The sequence below is a fragment of the Blennius ocellaris genome, assembly GCF_963422515.1.
Source record: "Blennius ocellaris genome assembly, chromosome: 18".
Lineage (NCBI taxonomy): Eukaryota > Metazoa > Chordata > Actinopteri > Blenniiformes > Blenniidae > Blennius > Blennius ocellaris.
Window position 1 is genome coordinate 1,687,165 of NC_137667.1, and position 22,473 is coordinate 1,709,637.

General features: G+C 43.2%; 1 protein-coding gene across 1 annotated transcript in view; it reads left to right on the forward strand.

Annotated features, from left to right (window-relative positions):
* cd2ap (CD2-associated protein) overlaps nt 1-22,473 on the forward strand; it is a 57,512-nt gene that overhangs the window by 21,582 nt on the left and 13,457 nt on the right. Inside the window, exons 3-11 of the mRNA XM_080513972.1 lie at nt 1,709-1,886; nt 3,718-3,818; nt 4,664-4,790; nt 5,693-5,874; nt 11,128-11,215; nt 12,150-12,244; nt 15,791-15,889; nt 17,446-17,499; nt 19,544-19,580. Of these exons, the coding sequence (XP_080370098.1) occupies nt 1,709-1,886; nt 3,718-3,818; nt 4,664-4,790; nt 5,693-5,874; nt 11,128-11,215; nt 12,150-12,244; nt 15,791-15,889; nt 17,446-17,499; nt 19,544-19,580 (961 nt within the window). The remainder of the gene's footprint in view (nt 1-1,708; nt 1,887-3,717; nt 3,819-4,663; nt 4,791-5,692; nt 5,875-11,127; nt 11,216-12,149; nt 12,245-15,790; nt 15,890-17,445; nt 17,500-19,543; nt 19,581-22,473) is intronic.

Here is a 22,473-nt window from a genome sequence, read left to right on the forward strand (position 1 = left end):
TTAGAGTTGAGTTGTAAAGTACGACGGTATTATTGAGCCTAATCCCAACCCTGACCCTAAACCCTAACCCCAACCCTAAACCCTAACCTTAACTCTAGGGTTAGAGTTGAGTTGTAAAGTACGACGGTATTATTGAGCCTAATCCCAACCCTAAATCCTAACCCCGACCCTAAACCCTAACCTTAACTCTAGGGTTAGAGTTGAGTTGTAAAGTACGACGGTACTATTGAGCCTAACCCTAAACCCTAAACCCTAGACCCCAACCCTATTCCTAAATCCCCCCGCAGAGGAGCGTCGCTGTTTCTCACGCAAGTTTTGGTTTCTCACACCTTCTTTTTTTGTTTTGTTTTGTTTTGCTTTGGGATTAAATCCTGTGGAAGTCCGGCCGTCTCCTGCGGCGTGGACTTTGTCCTCTCGTCGGGGACTTTCCTCGGCCCGGAGCAGCTGTTTTCCCTGAATCATTAGCGGTAGCAGCGTTTAGCGCGAGTGGGCTGAGGGTGGTGTTGCCATAGTTATGGTATATTTAGTGTCCCCTTCGCCCACCAGGGCGTCCTATTGTCACACGTCTCCCTGCCCCTTATGTAACGTGGAACTGCTGCAGCCTTTCTCACGTCCTTCCAAACGCCGCCGGTATCGTTGCTCTCGCCGTTAAATACTGCTGCTCTTCTTTGCACCCTTTGTTAAATATGGTAAATATGTCCGATTTGTAAAGTTTCCCTATTAAATCTGTAAAGCTTCTCTTTTAAAAGAGTGAAATATTGAAAGTTTTCTTATTAAGTGTGGAACATTTGTAATGTTTCTCTGTTAAATATGTTAAAAAAATTTACTTACATTATTAGATATGTAAAGTTTCTATATGAAATGAGTCAAATATGTTAAGTATTTATATGAAATTAGTCAAATATGTAAAGTTTCTATATTAAATGAGTCAAATCTGGAAAGTTTTCTTTTTAAATGTGGAACATTTGTAATTTTCTCTGTTAAATATGTTAAAAAGTCTAAAGTCTCTAAAGACTCTATTAGATATGTAACGTTTCTATATTAAATGAGTCAAATATGTTAAATATTTATATGAAATGAGTCAAATTTTTAAAGTTTCTATATTGAGTCAAATATGCAACGTTTTCTTATTAAGTGTGGAACATTTGTAGTGTTTCTTTGTTAAATATGTAAAAAATCAAAAGTTACACTTTTAGATATGTAAAGTTTCTATTTTAAGAGTCAAATATGCAACATTTTCTACGCAACATTTGTAATGTTTCTTTGTTAAATATGTTAAAGAGTCTAAAGTCTCTAAAGACTGTATTAGATGTGTAAAGCTTCTATATTAAATGAGTCAAATATGTAAAGTTTTAATATTAAATGAGTCAAATATGTGGAATTTCTATCGCAAATGAGTCAAATATGTAAAGTTTTCACATTAAAATGCCAAATATGTAAATTATTTATATTTAATATGTCAAATATATAACAATTCTATATTGCATGTGTTATATGTAGATATATTTATTTTAAAGTAGTAAACATGTACTGGAGTGTGACAGGAGCTATGGATTTTATTTACACAATAGAATTGCCAAGAATGTACTTCTTGAGAAATCGTTCTGCGAATCTTCCTGAAATCTGTCTTCAGAAGAGCAGTGGACGAAAACTAAACGTCCCACATTGACCTCTTGCTTTCTGTGTGTTTGAATCCTTTCATTTCCAGGAGGTGAAGAAAGACTCCAAGGAGGCGAAAGAAGCCAAGAGCGAGCCGAAGGACGAGGGCGCTGCCCCCCAGAGGAGGGACAAGACGTCGGGCACCGTGGCCAACCTGGTCCAGAGGATGAGCACCATCGGCATCCCCACCGGGGGCTTCCACCCCCACCCGCCCGCCGCCTCCAAGAGTAACCACCTGCCTTTGTCATTCAGCCTGCGAGCTCCTTATAAAACCACCAAGTCAAAGTGATCCGCCCACTACAAAAACGCAAAACGTATATTTATTTTCAAATATATTGAGGATTCTTTATAGGTACAATGTATAATGATGTACCTTGCAAAACCGTACGAGCCAATATTGAGCAACACGACATAATTAACTATGAACATTTGTTGTAATTACCTGAGTTTACTTTGATGTTACTTTGATCTTTGGTATTGTGACGGTCGACTGGCAGACGAGACGAACGCTCTTCGAAAATGACATCGTGAAAAAAAAGTCCACCTCCCATTCCTCGTGAAAGTGACGCGTCTTCGTCTTCTCACTTAGTCCAGCTCCTCCCCCACTCGTTTTTTGGGGGGGCTTCAAATTTGTGCTAACTCGCTGACTAGCTTGTTAGCTTTGCCACACTTAGCGTCGTTGTTTGTGCGTGTGCGGCGGTGACCTGAAGGTCAGAAACATTCAGCCGTCATCTGACGCTGCGTTCGATTGTTCTCGTAATTCGGAAAGGTAAATTAGTTTCATAACACCAGCGTCTATTTGTTTTTTCTAATGTCATGCGATCTACTATTACTACCTTTGCGATCGACTGGTAGATCGCGATCGACGTATTGAGGCACCCCTGGTCTATAGAGTCTATCTCTCCTTTGTAAAGTCCTTTACAGTCATGAGGGGGAAACAAATAAGAATCTTTCACAAACTGCCTCTTCCAAGAAGCTTTGAAATTGACACCTTGATGCAGAAACACATACTATTATTATTTAATTAAATAAAATCTCATTGGTGTTCCTTTCGCTCCGTCCACAGGCGGCGTGAGAGTTTTGAAACCGAATAATCAAGAGTTATTTGGCCGTTTCAGTGACGTCGGGTTTCTGATTTTTTTCGAGGCCCGACTGTTTCTGCGGTTCCTCACTGACTCCACTTTATTCAGCCCGAGGTTTGCTCAAGGGGCCCACGGGCGTCCCGGTGTCATCTAGAACGGGTAAAAATTCCAATTTAACCCTGTAAGTTTCTCTCCAGTTTGACGAGAACGTCTGTAGTTTCACGAAACCAAACAATTCCGACAGAAATGTACTGCAATCTTCCGCCATGGCTTTTGAGGCCCGTGTTGAGAAGAAAAATCAAAAAGCGCCTATTGATTCGAAGACTTTATATCGCAGTTGTTTGCGGCTATCCCAGGGGTGGGCAATCCTGGTCCTGGAGGGCCGCAGCCCTGCAGGTTTTAGACGTTCCCCTGCTCAAAGACACCTGTTATCATGATGAGGCTCTGCAGGAAGCTGGACAAGGAGCCACTAGTTGCTGTCGGCTGTATTGATGTGAGGAGACATCGAAAACCTGCAGGGCTGCGGCCCTCCAGAACCAGGATTGCCCACCCCTGGGCTAGCCCGTTAGCCACGAGCTAACTAGCCTAGCCGCCACGGGCTAAAGCGGTCCGGACCAATCAGTGAGCCGTGTTTCTTCCTCGCGTTCCTCTCTGGTTCAGTGTTTGTTTACAAACCCAGCAGCAGGCGTGTCCTTGCTCTCGCCTCGTTTACGCCTTTTCCAACACACACACACACACACACACACACACACACACACACACACACACACACACACACACACACACACACACACACACACACACACACACACACCCTTCCCGGCCGATTGCCTTTGACATTCCAGAGACAACCCCTTTGGCATTTGACGAAAGCGTAAACACACACGGGACGGGGTTGACTAACCGGCTTCCCCTCCCTACCTCCCTACCTCCCTCCCTCCCCCCTCCCCCTCCTCCCCCCCTCCCTCACCCACAGAGCCCAAGAAGAGGCAGTGCAAAGCGCAGTTCGACTACCAGCCGGTGAACGAGGACGAGCTGGAGCTCAAAGTGGGAGACGTCATCGACATCACCGAAGAGGTACCGTCCGCTCCCGTCCCCTGGACACTCGCAGCTCTTCTTCTCTTGACATAGGGACGCACGGCAAGGTTTCGTACTTCCGACGTCTACCTGACTTTTTGAAGCGACACGTTTTGTTGCTGCAGGTTTAATTCCCCCCCCCCCCCCCCCCCCCCGGTGGCGACTTGCGTTTAAAGCTGGTGGCAGAGCGTGCAAGTCACAACAGGTCCATCTGAAAGCGACAAACTGTTTAAGTTCCGTGAGGGAAAAGTTTATGTGCTGGAAGTCCCGCTTTAAGAAGGAACCTAAATATTATTTATGAGGAGAAATACAGTATCATCATTTCACCTCCTGGAGTTCCACATGAGATGCTTTGCTGTTTAACACATTGATAATTCATATTAATAATGTTGATAATAGTGATAATGACAATAGTGATAAGAATAATAATGATGACAGTGATGATGAGAATGGTAGTAATAATTGTAATGATGATCATTTTGAATACAAAATTGTGAGGGAAACGTTCCACTTGTTTTTTGTGGCCCAAAAGAAAGATTGAAACAAACGATAAATTAACAGCAGAAGTAATAAAAACAATAGAACTCATAATGAATAACGTATTAAAATGGAAGTTGATAATAATAATAACAAATAATAAGACTGACTATTGAAGAGGTTTGTAGTTGGTTGAAGATCAGGCCTTATGCCGACGATACACTTGTTTATGTAGCTGCCATGTTGGGTTTTTTAAACGACCGCGGCGGAACCAGTTTCTCCTTCACAACTTTATCCCAAGTTTCCACTTCTAGAACCAAACGGGACCAAGTGTTACTTGAATAACGGCGTTTCCCCCGCGGCGCCAGGTGGAGGAAGGCTGGTGGAGCGGCAGCCTGAACGGCAAGACAGGACTGTTCCCCTCCAACTTCGTCAAAGAGCTGGACGCCATGGCCGACGACGGCGAGCCCAGCGAGGCGCCGGCTGAAGAGTCCGGTGAGGCACCGGGGGAGGGGGGGGGGCCTTGATTTGATTAGCAGGATTCAGCAGTAGCAGTAGCGCTATGCTAACACTTAAAAGTAAATCGAGTAACGCAGCGATGAAGACTGATGGATTTGACCTCCTTTAACGCAGATTGCATGTGAATTATCGCCACAAGGAGCAAATAATGAGCCTTAATAAATTCCATTAAGCTTCGTTAGAGCCCGACGTGTAACAACGACCTGAATTGTTCCAAAATAAAATGTAATGAAACCCAAAATTTGTTATGATAATCTAACAAAAGATGTAACTAAAATAACAGGAGCCTGAGCACAAAACTTAAAAACCTTTTTAATATTATGGGGCAAAAAAAAAAAGTTTCCCCTAATATTGCGTCATAAAGTGAGTTAATGATTTATGTTATTGACTTGAACTGCTCTAATTTGAATAACTCAACTTTATTTATAAAGCACTGATAAAGTGCTGCACAGACAAGAGCTGATAAAAAACATATTAAATTAAAAAAGTAGAACAATTGAAACAATAATAAATAACGTAAAACTGTAAAAACAATAAAAGTCAACACCTCCGAGGTAAAAGCCAACGAGAAAAAGTGTATTTTCAGAATAAAAGAATAAAAAAAAGTTTGTTTATACATACATCTATATGCAGTTTATGCCCAAGTCGTATATAATCTTACAAAAAATGCCTCCCGGTACAAAATAACGTAAAAGCATTAAACGTATTACTGTACTACCAGTAGGTCTTATTACATTTTATTTTATAGCAATTTGGGCCGTTGTTGCATGTTGGAGTAAAATCCATCAAAATCAAAAAAAAAATCATCTCAAGAGTGAAAGACGGAGTATTTTTGCGAGTATAACTTGACGCTGCGTCTCGTCCCGTCTCCTCGCCAGACGGCAGCTTGGCGGACGGCAGCGCCACGCCCACGTCGCCGCCGCCGCACGCCTCGGGGAACGGCGCCATCGCACAGCCCAAGAAGATCCGGGGCATCGGCTTCGGGGACATTTTCAAAGAGGGTTCGGTGAAGCTAAAGGCCCGGCTGCCCAGCCCCGAGACGGAGGACAAGAAGGACAAGGTCAGTGGTCCACGCGGGACGGATGAACTACAGACGGACGGGCCTGAGACCGGCCAATCAGGGCGAAGGGAATTTTTTTAGGAGGAGCACTTAAAGAGACGGACGCTAAACTTGCTTATTTCAGAAAGATTAAGGGGCCAAGATTTTATTATTTATTGATTTTAAATGTAAGCGGTGTTTTATAAACTGCTAGTTGCGTAACAAAACATCAAAGAAACATGTTTCAGCTCTTTACAATATCGGACGAGGACACGGAAACGTTTACAAGTGAAAGCGGGAAACTTTCACAGTAAAACTTGCGCAAAAATGACAGTTTTTAGCGTTTCTGTCCGTTTCCATGGAAACGTCGCCGCGTAAACGCGAAACTTTTCAGAAGCGCGAGCCGTTCTCACACGGATTCTGGAATAAAATCCCGATCGCGATTATTTTTGGGCAATATTGAAATCGTCATTATTTACACGATCGTGTCTTTGAATTTGGAACCGCATTTATTGAACATGTTGTTTTTTTTATATATAAAATAAATATAAGTATCTTGTCGTCGTAAAAAATAAACTGTACTGCACTCAATCTTTTGAAAATGAGAAACAACTTTAGCACTAATATAAACCGGGGAAACATTTCTGGATACAGAATAAAGTGACGACTCATAAAGAAGAGTTGATGCAGATTAGCTGTGTTGACCTACTTTTTTTTTTTTTTTCCCCTCCCCCACAATGACATCTACTATTTATGTCCCGGCTCCTGCTGCTCCGTCGCTCCAGTCATATATACTTTAACACATTAAGTCAACATTAATCACACTGATTGTTTATTTTCTAGGAGGATTTACATTTTCCTCCCGTTCAGACCGACTTGGATTGAAGTAATCGGATACAGCGATGTGTGGTTACCGCTCGTACTCACAACCGCTTACATTTCTAATACAATGCTTTTTAAAAAAAAAAAAAAAAATTATTTATTGCTTATATAAATGGAATCATGGGTAATGAGTACAATTAGATTTTAAAAAGACTTTGCAAATCTGACTTCTGGAATTTAACGTCGCTAAATTTGTCTATTTTTTTTAAAAAAGTTTTCCCATTTTTGAAAATAAAACTCTCTATTTGGTATTAAATCCTTCACTGTCACCTTTACATGTGAAGCAGCTCCACTTTTGAAGTAAACAAGGATTTTTTTTTATTTTTTATTATTAAATATTCTAAATACGTTGACCGTGATTCCATTTGTGAAAGTGGAAGACGTCTCTACTATTCTCTGTTGTTGTTGTTGTTGTTGTTGTGTATGGGGCCACTAGCGGGGGAGGAGAACTCGTTTCGGTCGTCGTAGGAATCTTTCACGCCTGCTCAGTTTAACGGCGGCCACTGGAGTTTCGTAGCGTTTATGTTTGATATTTACATAAACAACCAACAACATAAAAAGACAGATTTTTTTTAAATATTGTAAATTCACTTCTGGCACAAAAGCTCCGAAGTTTAGTTTTTGTTTTTTTTCTCCCACAGTTTTTATTTATTGAAATTTCACAGGAGTGAAACAGTTTTACTGGTCAGTTGTCGGGTTCTGTGAGGATTTCTTCTTTTATTTTTGTAAGATAAGAAAACAGAAAGAACAACAAACTTAATAAAAGGAGAACGGGAATAAACGGATAAGATTAGTCACAAAAACCAAAAAAAAAGAGCTCAAGTATAAACATTGATTGTGCATCTTTTCTATAAAACTGCTAAAGGACAAATGAGACGACTCAGAAGTGTCTCCGGTGCACAAGAGGGAGGAAACCGTCGGGTTTATAGGGAGAAACTATTTGCTGAAACCGTAAAAATTGGAACTGAAGGCAGAAAAAGCGACGAATGAAAAGTTTGCAGTGATAAAAATTTAGTTTCCTCAAAAACAAGGTTGGGAATCGCTGATATAGACGAGTTTAATGAAAAGCTTAAAGAAAACGGCAGCATAAAAAGCAATAAAACTATGATTGATTAGTTAATTAATTTCCCCCCCCGACTAAAAGGTATTAAATGTCCGATTTATTCTTGCCCTCCTGGTCGTTATCAGCAAGTGTGAAAGTTTCCAGTAAAACTCACACTGAAGCTTTGTAGCTCTGCTTTTTTGTAATAATGTAATACTTTTTTAACTCATTATGTCGTAAAATGAAGGATTTTCTCATAAACTTTATTGCATTTTGCAATAACTTGTTACACGTTGTTACAAAATGCGGGTTAAAATGATTAAATGTGCTCAATGATATCTGCTTTTTTGTAATAATGTAATAATTTTTTTACTCATGTCGTAAAATGAAGGATTTTCTCATAAATGTTGCTGCATTTTGCAATAACGTGTTACACGTTACAAAATGTGGGTTAAAATGATTAAATGTGCTCAATGATATCCGCTTTTTTGTAATAATGTAATAATTTTTTAACTCATTATGTCGTAAAATGAAGGATTTTCTCATAAACTTTATTGCATTTTGCAATAACTTGTTACACGTTACAAAATGCGGGTTAAAATAATTAAATGTGCTCAATGATATCTGCTTTTTTGTAATAATGTAATAATTTTTTAACTCATTATGTCGTAAAATGAAGGATTTTCTCATAAACTTTATTGCATTTTGCAATAACTTGTTACACGTTACAAAATGCGGGTTAAAATAATTAAATGTGCTCAATGATATCTGCTTTTTTGTAATAATGTAATAATTTTTTAACTCATTATGTCGTAAAATGAAGGATTTTCTCATAAACTTTATTGCATTTTGCAATAACTTGTTACACGTTGTTACAAAATGCGGGTTAAAATGATTAAATGTGCTCAATGATATCCGCTTTTTTGTAATAATGTAATAATTTTTTAACTCATTATGTCGTAAAATGAAGGATTTTCTCATAAACTTTATTGCATTTTGCAATAACTTGTTACACGTTACAAAATGCGGGTTAAAATAATTAAATGTGCTCAATGATATCTGCTTTTTTGTAATAATGTAATAATTTTTTAACTCATTATGTCGTAAAATGAAGGATTTTCTCATAAACTTTATTGCATTTTGCAATAACTTGTTACACATTACAAAATGCGGGTTAAAATAATTAAATGTGCTCAATGATATCTGCTTTTTTGTAATAATGTAATAATTTTTTTACTCATGTCGTAAAATGAAGGATTTTCTCATAAATGTTGCTGCATTTTGCAATAACGTGTTACACGTTACAAAATGTGGGTTAAAATGATTAAATGTGCTCAATGATATCCGCTTTTTTGTAATAATGTAATAATTTTTTAACTCATTATGTCGTAAAATGAAGGATTTTCTCATAAACTTTATTGCATTTTGCAATAACTTGTTACAAGTTGTTACAAAATGCGGGTTAAAATAATTAAATGTGCTCAATGATATTGGCTTTTTTGTAATAATGTAGTAATTTTTTTTACTCATTATGTCGTAAAATGAAGGATTTTCTCATAAATGTTGCTGCATTTTGCAATAACGTGTTACACGTTACAAAATGTGGGTTAAAATGATTAAATGTGCTCAATGACGATCAGAACCACGGATAAAAGGGCAAAATCAATTACAAAATGCACCAAATTAATACATTTTCATAGAAACAGAAGTGCAACACTCTCGTTTTGTTGCGATATGTAACGAGTCGTTACAAAATGTGGCGTAATTACATGATGAGCTGAACATTTATTACACGTTGCACCACTATTGCGTAACGCGGTGCTGCGAGCGGGACGTGGAAGTCTCTTCTTCTACTGTCCTGCAGTGCGTAGCGCAGGACCGCCGTGAGATTAGTGCAATTCACTATACTTCTAAAACTCTACCCCCCCTTTCCCCCCCTCCCCCTTCCTCTCCTCTCTCTTCTTCACACACTTTCACCACTAACTCAGCTTCCCTCGCTCTCCTCACGACATGTCGCATGCTCTCACGCGCTCCTCCTCACAACCGGGACTCTTTCATCTTAAAGTCCCAGTGAAATGTAAAACGCTACTTTGTAAAAAACGATAGTTGGGGTTCTACTTGTAAGGTTCCTCCGACTCTGCCCCACCACTGTTGTCGCATAACAAAGTTATTTGAATTTTGAATCTCCAGCCGACGAAATCGTGGGAATCCTTCTTCTTCGTGGGCCATTGTGGGCGGAGCCTATGTGTGACGTCACGAGTTGTGCAGATCTCCATCTGTTGTGTTTATATCGGCTTGTTTCCCTCTTAAATATCCAAGTTTTTACAGTGTTTTGAAGTTATAGTCGCCGTTTTATGAGCCTTGATGAAAGATTGAGCCTGGAAGAGACCGAGAGAGAGGAGGAAAGGAGCACAGGTGGCGGGAACCGCTAGCTCGGGCGACTAGCGGGAGCCGCTAGCTCGGGCGGCTAGTAGACGATCAAGTAATACCTGGACTCATCTTCGGTGATTCCACAGTCAGAAAAGCGCTTCGACGTGTTGGATCCACGAAGTCGTTCTTCCAAAAGTCAGGAGCCTCAAAGCCTCAAAGGTGAAAACTGGCGGCTGCTGAGGCGAGGAGACGAGGACGAATGGAGGACGAAGCGTCTTCTGCTTCCTCAAACATGTTCCAGACGGGGTCACCGATGGCAGAACCACCTTCTGTGTCTTCTTCATCAATCACTGGGTTTGAAATGACCACGATGATGAAAAATGGTTCAATTCAGCCTCTTCGTGGTCAAAACTCTGATCCTCCATAATGTAAACACAACTTGGGCGTGTGCACAACTCGTGATGTCACTCTATTATTGTCAGAAGCTCCGCCCAGCAGAGGAAATAGCGCAGTTTATCGGCTATTTTCTCACAGATTGCCGTGTTTTAACATTTTACCCTTCAGCCAGTTAGCATGAAAAATGTCCCTAGAAGCGACACCAGAGAGTTTTGGAGGTGGAATCTTCATTTCACTGGGACTTTAAGCCTCAAACCCCCCCCAGCCGCCCCACAAAAGCCCATAACGATCCACTCAGCGCTTCTCTGGGCCTCCGACTTCCTTCCTCTGCCCGTTGTAGAAAAGTTTGACGTCTCTCCTGCGGTTGGAGGATCAAACTTTTCTCGCCGCTCTGACCTCATGATTAACCGCCCATCAGGACGCCCACGGTTGTAAAAAAAAAAACCCAGACGTCTCCGCGTCGTTCGGACACGAAGCCGATTCCTTTACCAGACACGAATCACGTTGTCCCCCCCCCTCCCCCTCCCCCCCCACCACCCATGTCCAGTAAAGCATTCCCATTTGTATGGTTTGCTCCATTTTAGCCAATCCCATCATTACCATCTGCCGCAAAGCCCGCCCATCCCAACATCACAGACTCGCAGAGAGCGGATGTGGACAGCAAATCCAAAGGTAGGACACCGGAGTGTGACTATGGAAACCCCGGGTTCCCCAGTGGAACGTCGGGGATGAGCTGGAACCCCCCCCCAGATAGAGAGTCGCTCTTTGGACTTGTGTTCATGTGTTGAATTGTAGCAGATCTTCACGTAAGTCTGGAACTGTTGGTGGAATCCAAAATGGCCGCTCGGTCACAAACCGTCTTCTAATACTAAAACGGTTCAGCGAAGCGTAGTGTTGTCGTCGCGTTCGTCCCCCTGCAGCTCGGTTCGGATGTTAGTCGTATGTGACGATACGGAAGTTAAAATCTACGATACGAGTAAAGTGAAGGTGGAAACTTCATTTAAAAAATAAAGAAAACAAAATATGCAGCCCCTTTCGCAAGGAAAACCAGGCACTAGATTATTCATCAGATCTTTTCTAGATCGTATGTAAACTAATCAGTCATACCGTAAAGTTTGTGTTTCTGACGTTGTTTAGATAACTTTATGCTCTCGGGGTAAGGTTTGTTTCAGGGGGGGGGGGGGGTAAAGCGTCTTGGGAGAAGTAAGGCGGGGGCAGCATCATGACTTTGGGCTGCTCTGCCTCATCCGTCCCCGTCCAGCTCTGAACCTGCTGGAACCTCAGGAATCAATTCAGAGTTCCGACACGGAGTCGAGGAAGCTCGTCTTTGATCCCTTTAAACAATCTGCTCGTGCTCCTTTCAAGTTTTTCTTTCTTTCCGTCAAACGTGACTTACGTGAAGATCTGATCACATTTTATGGGCGATTTAAATTCCCAAAGGGGTTCAGTTTGTCCAGTGGAGTGAGAGTGGGCTTCAGGTTTTTGGATGTCACTTGCAGATTAACAGTAACTTGGTGTGTGTGTGTGTGTGTGTGTGTGTACGCAGTGTGTGTGTGTTTGTGCTCGGAAACCTTTGTGATAGATGCCACTGTTTTGGTTCCCTCAGCAAAAGAGTACTGTAAGGTCACGTTTGCGTTTGAGGCTTCGCACGCCGACGAGCTGAGCCTGAAAGTGGACGATGTCATCCGTGTACTGAGCAAGGTAAGCTTCCATGTGCGATATCGCCGTGGCGACGATGAGACGGAACAAACGACAACCAAAAAAAAAAAATGGGGCTTGACTCTGTGTGAGGATAATGTGAAGTCGACGAGCCTGTTGGATTTGCCGGTGGCAGGTTCCCAACGCTCACCTGCCAAGACTTCTTGTGACGACTTGCTGAGTCGGTCGGATTTCTGGAGCAGAATACGAATAAACTAATAGATTATTGAATCTATTTTTAACGTGGAGCTAAAATCCGGTTTGGCTTCTTACTGAAAGCACTTGTGGTGTGTTCGGTCACTCAGTGGAGAGCTTTAAGGGTTCATCCACACCACGAACAGAAACAATCTTTTTTCTCCCTGGCCTTCTCAAAAAACAAAATCCAGAACTCGAGGCTTCAGGGCTGTAGTACACATGCCAGGCCTTTAGGGGCGCTGTGACTCACCAAACACACCAAAAATGCAGAAGACATGGAGCACATAGAAATTTAGAAGTAGATCCCTGTTGATTCTAGTTCTGTAGGTCTATGGCCCATCTACTCCTACTGCTAGCGTCAGTAGCTTCTCCTTCTATAGGTCTATGGCCCCGCTCCTGCTGCTGCTAGCGTCAGTAGCTTCTACTTCTATAGGTCTATGGCCCCGCTCCTCCTGCTGCTAGCGTCAGTAGCTTCTAGTTCTATAGGTCTATGGCCCGGCTCCTCCTGCTGCTGGAGTCAGTAGCTTCTAGTTGTATAGGTCTATGGCCCTGCTCCTCCTGCTGCTAGCGTCAGCGGCTTCTAGTTCTATAGGTCTATGGCCCTGCTCCTCCTGCTGCTAGCGTCATAGCTTCTAGTTCTATAGGTCTATGGCCCAGCTCCTCCTGCTGCTGGAGTCAGTAGCTTCTTGTTCTATAGGTCTATGGCCCTGCTCCTCCTGCTGCTAGCGTCATAGCTTCTAGTTCTATAGGTCTATGGCCCAGCTCCTCCTGCTGCTGGCGTCAGTAGCATCTAGTTCTATAGGTCTATGGCCCTGCTCTTCCTGCTGCTAGCGTCAGTAGCTTCTAGTTCTATAGGTCTATGGCCCAGCTCCTCCTGCTGCTGGCATCAGTAGCATCTAGTTCTATAGGTCTATGGCCCTGCTCCTTCTGCTGCTAGCGTCAGTAGCTTCTAGTTCTATAGGTCTATGGCTCCGATCCTCCTGCTGCTAGCGTCTTTAGCTTCTAGTTCTATAGGTCTATGGCCCCGATCCTCCTGCTGCTAGCGTCATAGCTTCTAGTTCTATAGGTCTATGGCCCCGATCCTCCTGCTGCTAGCGTCTTTAGCTTCTAGTTCTATAGGTCTATGGCCCCGATCCTCCTGCTGCTAGCGTCAGTAGCACTAGTTCTATAGGTCTATGGCCCCGCTCCTCCTGCTGCTAGCGTCAGTAGCTTCTAGTACTATAGGTCTATGGCCCTGCTCCTCCTGCTGCTAGCGTCAGTAGCTTCTAGTTCTATAGGTCTATGGCCCTGCTCCTCCTGCTGCTAGCGTCATAGCTTCTAGTTCTATAGGTCTATGGCCCCGCTCCTCCTGCTGCTAACGTCAGTAGCTTCTAGTTCTATAGGTCTATGGCCCTGCTCCTCCTGCTGCTGGTGTCAGTAGCTTCTAGTTCTATAGGTCTATGGCCCTGCTCCTCCTGCTGCTGGAGTCAGTAGCTTCTAGTTCTATAGGTCTATGGCCCTGCTCCTCCTGCTGCTAACGTCAGTAGCTTCTAGTTCTATAGGTCTATGGCCCTGCTCCTCCTGCTGCTAGCGTCAGTAGCTTCTAGTTCTATAGGTCTATGGCCCTGCTGTATTACCTCATCTTTTTACCACAGATGATCGTCTTTGCCGACGAGCCAGGGTTTTACAATCTCCCCACTCTAGGACCTGTTAAAAAAAAAAACCTGTTTTCACGCTTCTTAAACCGCCTCATGTGGTCGACAGGCCAGAAACATCTGGTTCAGGTGAACTAGGTTCCTGGTTCAGGGGAACCAGGTTCCTGGTGTGGTCGGGTCCTAGATCTAATTGATCTCACGTGGTCTGCCGCGGCCACCAGAGGACGGGGAAGTCATCGCATCGCGACATGTAGAAGTACCGCCGTTTTTATGTGACAAGGTGACGGACGTATGAACAGAAATCTGAACGGACGTTCATCAACATTCTACAACGTTCCACACGAACACGCCGAGTGTGGGTTTGGAATTGAATCGGGCTCCACGGCTGTAGTGAACAGTTGTTCTGCACATGCTCAGTAGAGGGAGGAGAACAACAATGGCCGCCTCGAGAGTGTCACGACTACCCGTCTGGATTCTCATGGGACTCGGTAGTTTTATAGTCATAAACGTGGACATACGAATGTCCCGTGTGCTCGTCGGTCTTAATGTTTAGAACGTACCGTTACAAAAACCAACAGCAGCCTCTAGTGGCCCAACATGGGAACTACACTGTTTTTCAGTTTTCACTTAAAATGTTGTCCGTCTCAATGGAATTTTCCGGTCGCCCTCCAGGATCGCCTGCAGGGATTCGATCTTTCCGTTCTTCGGTGTTTTCGCCGTCTTGCGAACAGGAAGAAGACGTATCTTTCTCTTTTCACGTCACCTCCCGTCTTCCTCGCCCTCCCTCCACGCTCGTCGAGGCGTCCGCACACAAACCTCCGAGGCGTTTTAAACTCCGGAGCGTGTTCGCACTCGCCGGTGTCGGTTCGCCTCGCGGACGAACTCCGCGTCTCGGGTGACTCTTCAAACTCTTTTCCAAGTCTTCACCTCCCCTCTACCGACTCTTCTCTGCTCCCATAACGACTCGGCGAGGCCTCGTCTGGTTCCCTCTTGACTTTTCGTCCTGACTTCCTGGACTGTTCCACTTGTGTAAAGATTTCAAAAACTACAAGAAAGCAGAGACATAGAGATTTCTAGCAACAAATAACCGGCGTGACCCTTCAATCGGAGGCGAGAATCACTGGAACGTTTGAGTTTCTCAGTCCTGTCAACAGAAGAAATCGGGAATATAATATTAGATTTTTTTTTTACAATCTTACTGCCATAAAATATGAATAAATCCAGTAATTTTAGTTTTCCTTTTGGCAGGACGTTAAAAAGCATCGACTTAATATACAAAAAACTTAGAATCTGTGTGGGTCACAGCCAGGGAATGGCGCTCCGGGTGCCAAAACAAACAGCCAGAGTGTTTTGAGTCGCTAAAATGAGTCACTGGTTAATCAGCAAGGCAGCGTTTCTGTACAGCAGCAGCCTCTCCAGGTTCCAACCTTCCATTTCCTTTTGTCTACTGAGGGATTGTTGTCACGGGTAAACCATTACAGGTGACTCGGGATAGAAAACCCGCCTCTGATGTGATCTGACTCACCCCTGCAGTTAGAAACAACGCAGCCGTCTATTCTGGTCCTCTGCCGCCATCGAGTGGCGACTGGGGGGAATTGCGTCTTGCTGACTTGGTTTGCATGTATTGTTGTGAATCTGCAGAGGACGACTCAAAGCAGCGGGTGTGAAGAGATTTTATAAAAAAAAAAAAATGTTGTTTCCCCTCTGCGCTGCCTTCCAGGACACGGGGGACCCCGGCTGGTGGCGAGGGGAGGGCGGGGGCGAGGAGGGCGTCTTCCCCGACAACTTTGTCACGCCGGTGCCGGAACCAGAGAAGGAGGTGAGACGAGGCACAACGATTCTGTGGTCGACGGAGTGAGAACCGAGAATTACCAATTACCAGAATCCTCTAATCCAGTGTTTTTCAACCTTTTTGAGCCAAGACACACTTTTGTCTTTGGAAAACTGTGGAGGCACACCTCCACCTGAAAATGTTAAAATGTTAAACTGTGTAGCCTCTATTAACAATATAAAGTCTTTCTCATCAAAGTTTTATCAACAGGAATCCAGTAAATCCAGAAAGCAAGGACTTTTTTTAATAGTGCCTCCCTCAGTGTGAAACCTGGACCTGATGGATGAAGAGCTGAGATCCTGGTTTTCAAAAACTTCTCCATCACTGTCACTGACACAGTACTTTGATACAAGATGGTAGCAGGAGGTGGAGATGAACCACACTGACGTCTGTCACTTTACATTTCACCGGCAAAGTTCTGTGCTGCCCTCTAGTGGTGAAGAGTATTTATACAGGATTACTCTGCAACACACTGTGAGAGCAAAGGTTTTTTTTAGAAAAAAATGTGAAATTGGATAATTTCCCAGGCACTGATCTAATGCAGTGTTTTTCAACCACACTGGTGTTTCCTCCAGATCGTCAGGTGAGCCGTGGGAAATTATACAATTTCACATTATTTCCTAAAAAACCTTTGCTCTCACAGTGTGTTGCAGAGTAATCATGTATAAATACTCTTCACCACTAGAGGGCAGCACAGAACTTTGCCGGTGAAATGTAAAGTGACAGTGGAGATATGAGGAAAAATATGTGTGACCTTTTATAAATAGTTTTGCAAAAATCGCCTGAGGCAGTGCTTCTATTTCACTGTAAACATCTGTATATAACCGTTTGTTCAGTCCTGTTTTGATAAATTTGAGTTAATTGTAGTTTAGATTTACTTTACAAGTAAACAAAATGATTCGTTAACCATGTCTGTGACTTTTATAGTCAATAAATCTGTTTTTACCACCCGAATTTGTAATTTTATGGTGTTTTTAGATCCACTGTTTTAATACAGTATACCAAAGTGATGAAAATACTTCAGAAATGCATTTATGAGGTTGTCCTGAACAAAATGACACCAAAAAAGGCAAAGTTTAAGGATTTTATATCTGAGATATAAGGGAAGAAAATCAATTGTAGTGAAAAACGGCACAAAATGCTTCAGGCCCCAGAGGGTTAAAAAAAAGTCCTTTGTTTCTGGATTTACTTGATTCCTGTTGATAAAACTTTGATGAGAAAGACTTTATATTGTTAATAGAGGCTGCAGAGTTGAACATTTTAACATTTTCAGGTGGAGGTGTGACTCCAGATTTCTCCAAAGATAAAAGTGTGTCTTGGCTCAAAAAGGTTGAAAAACACTGGTCTAACGTTCCTCATAGCCCAGTAGTAATAATAAAAGTTTTCCAAATCCTCTTTGATCCCCTTTGATCAATAAAGTCTTTTTTTTCCCCCCTTTCTTCTTTCTCTTTTCAACGACTCGCCTCCTGACGGGCGACGTCGGGTCACAAGTGACGGAGTTTGTCATCACAATAGGCCTGCTGACGCTCTCCTCTGTGTTTCAGGCGCCCGCATCCCGAGGGTCAGTGAAGGCATCGCCGCGGCCCGACACGGAGGAGGCAAGTCCTGATTATAGATTTATAGGAGGGGGTGGGGGGGTCACATGTCTTCACAGCCAGGGAGCCCAGCGGGGGGGGTCTGGCTTTCTGCACGCTCTTTGCTCCTTTAGTGCTTTATGTTCTTTTAATTCCTGAGTGAACATCTTGATGAGAAGGAACGAGCAGAGCCTGGAAATATTATTTGCTTATTTTCAAAAGGACAAATTGAAATGAGAAAATGAGCGATGGTGCGACTTGTATCGACAGTAATTTAAAAAAAACTAATTTAACAAAATGTGGAAAACACAAAGTTTAATTAAAAAGTGAGACTTTAATTTAGTCGTTCCAGGTATGGGGACGATTATTATTGTTGGGCAAAAACCAGTAGAAAGTGGATTTTAGATAATATGACCCCCTTTAAAGAAGAAATTTTACAAAGAAGTCTTTAAAACATACTTTTCTGCACGGAGGATGAACCAATACAAGAAACCAAGACGGCGTCAATCTTTGTTGACGTGTTGCTAAGCAACAAAGGGCTTTCTGGGAAATCAAAGAAACTCAAGCGAAAAGATCAACATTTCACCAAATCTCCCGCATAAAATCTGACTTAAAAAAAAAAAAGTAAATAAAAGGTGCCTTGTGAACCTGATGGTCGCTGGTTTTTGCAGTGTGAATCGATCTTTCCTCTGGAATGCTAACAAACACCGCTACGTTACGCCGATTTTAAATGCTGGAAATGTAATGCATGGAGTGTAAAGATTAATTTTTTTTCAGGGTTTTTTGTTTTTTTGCAGCGTATTAGAGACGTATGTCAACAACAACGACTGGATCTGAAATGTTTACATTTCTCCTGATCTGTATTTGAAGATTTCTTTCTTTATTATATTATATTTATACACTAACCCAACTTTATATTCATAAAGTTGGATTTCTGGACCACACAAACTCATTATTTTTTAAATCAAAGATCATGAAGCTTTGTGACATCATTGAGTTCAAAGCAGTACAGATGTTCTATAAAGCAAGTTACAGATTGTCACCAAGACAAATACAGAGAAGGTTCCCAGGTCGTACTGGTTGTTATGAAATACGAGATGAATTAAACTTTAGGACTCAGAAACAGTAGAACCCTGAAAAGTTTTATCCCGACAGTTAAAGGTGAACAATTGTGGAACAAACTGGTGTTGAAACGACGTCCAAACATCAACCTGCTCAAATGTAAATACAAACAAAAGACTTTGGAAATATACAGAGAGGAAGAAGTAGGATCAACAACAAAAAAAAACAATTAAACCCTGTGACGTACACCAGTGAACTCAAAACTTCTATTAATCAATATTTGTCGCCGAACGTCGTCGGCGTGGAATCGTTTTCTTGCTTCACCGTGCGATTCGCCGCGGCTCGCCGGCGTTTAATTTCATCCGACGACCTTAATCACAATTCAATCGTCAGGAGAGACGAAGCTCGTCTCGGTTTGTTCTACATCTGATAACTAATTGGGATTGTTTCCACAAGGTGTGAACATATAAAAAAAAAAAAAAACAGACTTCCTGTGGAGGGGTGAGGATTCTAATCATGAGGAAGGTGTGGCGGCGAGCCGCTCTGGGGGTTACGCAACATGATTGGATTGCAGATGGCTTGTTTGTTTTTTTTAAAAAAAACAACAACAACCGTTGCCCCATCAGGGCTGATTATTTGGTCCCGGCCTCCGGGGTTCCAGCGAGCGACGGAGCCGGTGGCGTGGAAGGATTCCACAACGGCCAAATCACACCATCGGTACTACTCTACGCCGACGACGACGCCACTTCCTCCACGTTTTACTTTCACTATTCACGTGTTTTGACGGTACAGGAGACGACACAACTGCTACTGAAGCTAAAGACTCAAAAGGGAATTTTGCTGACTGGTTGAACCTGAAGAAATAAAGAGAAATTCTCATAATTTCTCAACCTTTTCGAGCCGTTATTGAAAGAATTGCTGATATTTTCAGAGGACCGGCGCTTCTTGTACTCGTCTGTTACTCTGCCACCCATTTTCACCCTCTTTGTCTTTGTCTTCCTCACAGAAACCCAGGAAACCTCCTCCACCGTCAAAAAGCACAGGTGAGGACAATGTTTACCAGGTCAAACTTCGGCTCTTACCCATTTTACAATAGCGTTTCTATTACCGTTTTTTACTTCTAAATGCTGCTTACGTGAAATCTCCTGCTCGCTTCTGTTTTATTGGTTTTAATTAGATGTTTTCACAGGAATGTCTTGTGTTGTTGATGTTTACTGCTTGTTGCTCTCTGCGGTGCTTTCATTACAAAAAGAAAACAAACAAACAGCACCCACTTGTGGCACAACGGGGGAAAACTGCATCCTTTTTTCAGCATTTCTTCAGTTTTAGATGCATTTTTTTAACTGTATTTTTCCCCCGCCTTGTAATGTTGTTGTAAACACGGGGTCTTAGATTCCCTGAATGATTTAAAAGGGTTTTTTCCTCCACGAGTCAGGAAGTCTGATGACCGGCGATTACAGACGACTGAAGGTCGGTTCGTTTTCTCGGAATACACGCGGGATTAAACGGGCAGGAAAATCTGAATATTTGATCTCAAGCCGATCAGATTGATATCAAAATAAAAGAAAAAGAAAAAAAAAAAATCAATATTTGGATTAAGGTCACGACTGCGGTTCCAGTTCTTCTTCAGATTTGAGTGTAAGTTCTGGATTAGGACTGAAATAAAGTGCAGCACTAAAGGTTAAGAAGGTTGACATTTAAGCGATGGAGGGTTTTTTTTTGCACTGCGGATAAAGTCGTGCAAAGCTTCAATCTGTAGGTCGGCGTTTTAATTTCCTCCTTTTTTCAGTTCATGTTGGATTTGGACATTAAGGTTTCCAGGCGGCATGTTTGAAGCGGCGACGCTTCCTTTTTATTCCCACCGGGTGTGGATTATTTCACGGCCGCGCTGCAGAGGAGCTTTAAAGACAAACTAGTAGATTTAAAAAAAAGAAGGATAAAAAAAACCAGCCATTTCTGTAGCATAAATCTTTTCGGCGTCACGTCGAGGATCTCAGACGGCCTCTGATCAACCAAATCACATCGACTCCATGAAGGCAGCTGTGGTTTTGTCGTCACTTCGTCTGCAAATGAAAGTCGGTAGCCCCTCCCTCCCCAACCCCCACCCCCACCCCCGAATCGGTTCACGTCTTTTCCACGCCGCGTCTCGGTAACCAGGGCACTCTTGATGATCCGCGGAACAATCCACGTCTGTCAGAACGTGCGGCCCGACGTCCATCGTCGCTCGCCGAGCTTTAAAAATGGCCGACATTCCTCAGTCCGAGTTGCTTCTGCTACTAATGAAGTGAGTTAAATTAAATAAATAAATGGTCGTGGCGGTAACCAGCAACCTCAACGCCGAGAGGTCGGAGGGCATCGTGAAGGTGCTGGGAATAAACACTTTCTTCTTTTTTTTTTTGTGTAAATTCCAACGTGGCCTCGTTTCTCTGTGAGAAGATGCAGAAGTACACGTGAAGTTTTTCATGACGAACTCGTCTAAGATTCATGTCTTGTGAGCTTTTCAACACGTTGGTCCAAAAACCTTGTGTTCAGCGTTTATCTCAAAAGTTTCCCGGCGTCTAAAAACGGTGCCCCGTGTGAGCGAGGTAGCGGCACTGTGGTCACGTGAGCCGGCGTTCTCCCAAGACTTTTATTTTGACAGCCACCGTGACAACGGGCCAACTTAAGGGCCTAGTGAAATGGAACTCACTACTTTGCAAAAAACGATAGTTGGGGTTCTACTTCTAAGGTTCCTCCGACTCCGCCCCACCACTGTTGTCGCATAACAAAGTTATTTGAATTTTGAATCTCCAGCCGAGGAAGTCGGAGGAATCCTTCTTCTTCGTGGGCCATTGTGGGCGGAGCCTATGTGTGACGTCACGAGTTGTGCATGATCTCCATCTGTTGTGTTTATATCGGCTTGTTTCCTCTTAAATATCCAAGTTTTTACAGTGTTTTGAAGTTATAGTCGGCGTTTTATGAGCCTTGATGAAAGATTGAGCCTGGAAGAGACCGAGAGAGGAGAAAAGGAGCACGGGCGGCGGGAGCCGCTAGCTTGGGTGGCTAGCGGCTAGCGGGAGCAGCTAGTGGCTATTGATAGCCGCTAGCGGCTAGTAGACGATCAAGTAATACCTGGACTCATCTTCGGTGATTCCAGTCAGGAAAGCTCTTGGACGTGTTGGATCCAGGAAGTCGGTCGTTCTGCCAAAAGTCAGGAGCCTCAAAGCCTCAAAGGTGAAAACTGGCGGCTGCTGAGGCGAGGAGACGAGGACGAATGGAGGACGAAGCGTCTTCTGCTTCCTCAAACATGTTCCAGACGGGGTCACCGATGGCAGAACCACCTTCTGTGTCTTCTTCATCAATCACTGGGTTTGAAATGACCATGATGATGAAATCTGGTTAAATTCAGCCTCTTCGTGGTCAAAACTCTGATCCTCCATAATGTAAACACAACTTGGGCGTGTGCACAACTCGTGATGTCACTCTGTTATTGTCAGAAGCTCCGCCCAGCAGAGGAAATAGCGCCGTTTATCGGGTATTTTCTCGCAGATTTCCGTATTTTAACATTTTACCCTTCAGCCAGTTAGCATGAAAAATGTCCTTAGAAGCGACAGCCAGAGTGTTTTGGAGGTGGAATTTTCATTTGCGTGAGTACGTGTGGTTTCACGGAATCCTCTTGTCGTAGTCCGGGTCATTATACGACCTTTGATGTTTGTCGTACTCGTTTCAATCCAGGAATTAGATTCCCGATAGTCGTTTCGCAGAACGTCCTTGTGGGAAATGCAGTGAAAGTGACGTACATCAGGCTCAAAAAGACGCTTCCTGTTTGCACATCTCGCCGTTCGGTGTTCCGTCACCGCCGCCGCCGCCACCGACCGCCACACTTTGCAGGCTGCAGCGCTTGCATCACTGGTTTCCCGTCTGCGCAGGAAGCGCCGCGATTCGCTTTCATATCCT